This window comes from Suricata suricatta, chromosome 15, assembly GCF_006229205.1.
Source record: "Suricata suricatta isolate VVHF042 chromosome 15, meerkat_22Aug2017_6uvM2_HiC, whole genome shotgun sequence".
Taxonomy (NCBI): Eukaryota; Metazoa; Chordata; class Mammalia; order Carnivora; family Herpestidae; genus Suricata; species Suricata suricatta.
Genome location: NC_043714.1, coordinates 77,745,413 through 77,747,440, shown reverse-complemented (window position 1 = coordinate 77,747,440; position 2,028 = coordinate 77,745,413). Strand labels below are relative to the sequence as shown.

At 61.9% G+C, this 2,028-nt stretch overlaps 1 protein-coding gene across 1 annotated transcript in view; it reads left to right on the top strand.

Annotated features, from left to right (window-relative positions):
* The window catches only part of LOC115278880 (epiplakin-like), a 5,467-nt gene extending 5,361 nt beyond the window's left edge, over nucleotides 1-106 (top strand). Inside the window, exon 3 of the mRNA XM_029923348.1 lies at nucleotides 78-106. Coding sequence (XP_029779208.1) covers nucleotides 78-106 — 29 coding nt within the window. The remainder of the gene's footprint in view (nucleotides 1-77) is intronic.
* Nucleotides 107-2,028: the final 1,922 nt, after the last annotated feature.

Below are 2,028 nucleotides of genomic sequence, written 5' to 3'. Positions count from 1 at the left end.
TGGTAGGCCACGTCCACGGGCAGGCGGTGGCTGTGCACCGGGTCGATGATGCCGCCCGTGGCGATCTGGGCCTCCAGCAGCCGGATGCCGTGGTCCCGCACGATGAGGTCCTTCTTCATGGCCTGGAAGAGCGAGATGCGCTCCCCGGTGTAGGGGTCCTTGTAGCCGGTGACGGCGCGCTCGGCCGCCAGCAGCTTCTCCTGGATCTCGCCGCCCACCAGGCCCGCGGCCACCGCCTCCTCGACGGTCAGCTTGCGGTCGCCCACGGGGTCGATGAGGAAGCCGGTGGCCGCCTGTGCCTCCAGCAGCACCAGGGCCGTGCCGGGCCGCAGCACGCCCTTCCACATGGCCTGGTAGATGCTCATCTTCTCCTGCCGCCCCGGCGCGCCCTTGGCGGGCACCAGCACGCCCGCGATGCAGCCCGTGCCCTCCAGGTAGCGTTTCACCTGCTCGGTCTCTGTGATGGCCTCCGTGGTGCTCGCTCCCGCATCCAGGTCCTGTAGCATCTTTCTGGTGATGATCCCCGAATGGAACAGTTCGCATGCTGTGATTTGTTTTCTGATCCCTTGGAACCACAGTTGTTTCTTGCCTTTTTCCTTCTCATCTATCAAGCCCAAAACGATCTTTCCTATCTTTTGGAATTCTTGGCTCGTGTCCTTTTTGTATCCACCTATCAAGTGGAGCTTCATCTCCTCTGTCACGTACTCTGAGTTCAGGATCTCCCACAGAGATGGCCTCTGGTTCTTGTACCTCCCCACCCGCACGTCCACCCGCTCGGCCTCCAGCGCCCTCCTGGTCCGCTCGTCAACGTAGACTGCAGTGTGGTGGTCCTTGACCAGTGGGAAGAGCGCCCAGCCGGTGCCTGCTTCCTTTCGGCTCCTTTTCTGCAGCTCTCGGTAGGTGACCCTCTCCTGGGTGTTTGGGTCCACAAACCTCTTTTTCATGTGCTTCTGATCTGAAACGAGTGGGTAGGTGTCCTGGTGCAGACACCCCCGTCTGTAGGCCTCGTCCAGGGGGAGCCGGTGGTGGTGCCGGGGGTCGATGACGCCCCCCGTGGCCACCTGTGCCTCCAGCAGTCTGAGCGCTTCCTCTCTCTTGACTAACTTCTCTTTCATGGCCTGCAACAGTGGGACTCTGTCTCCCGTGACTGGGTTTGCGTAGCCGTGGGCGGCCTTCTCGGCTTCCAGAAGCCTTTCCTGCAAGTCCTCGCCCACCAGGCCGTCTGCCACGGCCTGTCGCACAGAGAGCCTCTTGTGGCTGCAGGGGTCCAGCAGGAACCCCGTGGCCGCCTGGGCCTCCAGCAGCTGAGCTGCGAAGCCCATGGGGATGAGTCCTTTCCTACTGGCCTCATAGAGGCTCATCACCTCTTGGGTGGAGGGTGCAGTCACCCCTGCGATGCAGCCACTGCCTTCCAGATAGGTCTTCACCTGAGGTAGCCTGCTGAGGTCCTGCCCTCCCTGCTTCTCCCTGCGCAGTACATCCAGGGTCCTTTTATCGATGATTCCAGCATTGAATAACTCCGCAGCGGTCACCTGTCCCCCGATGCCTGGCACCCGGATGGCCTGGTACTGCTTCTCCGTTTCTTCGACCGTGGCAGTGATGATCTCCAGCAGCCGCTGGAGGGAGAGACTCTGGGCTCTGTACTCCTGGGTGAGCTCCCACTTCCTCTCCTCTGGGAAGTACTGAGAGGAGAGCAGGGCCCACAAGGAGACCTTCTGGTTGGCAAACCTCCCCACGTGCATTTCTATAGTTCTGGAGCGCAGGTCTTGCCTCGTGGCCTCGTCGATGTGAACGTAGGTCTCTCCTTTCTTCACAATTTGTAACATGTACAGGCCCGTCTCGGGGTCCCGCACGCAGCGCTCCAGCAGCTGCAGGTAGGTGAGGTTCTCGTGCGTGTTGGGGTCGAAGAAGCCCTTGGTGTCGTCGCCGGGGTCCGCCAGGACGCGGTTCATCTCCTCGTCGAAGTAGCCGCGCTGGTAGGCCACGTCCACGGGCAGGCGGTGGCTGTGCACCGGGTCGATGATGCCG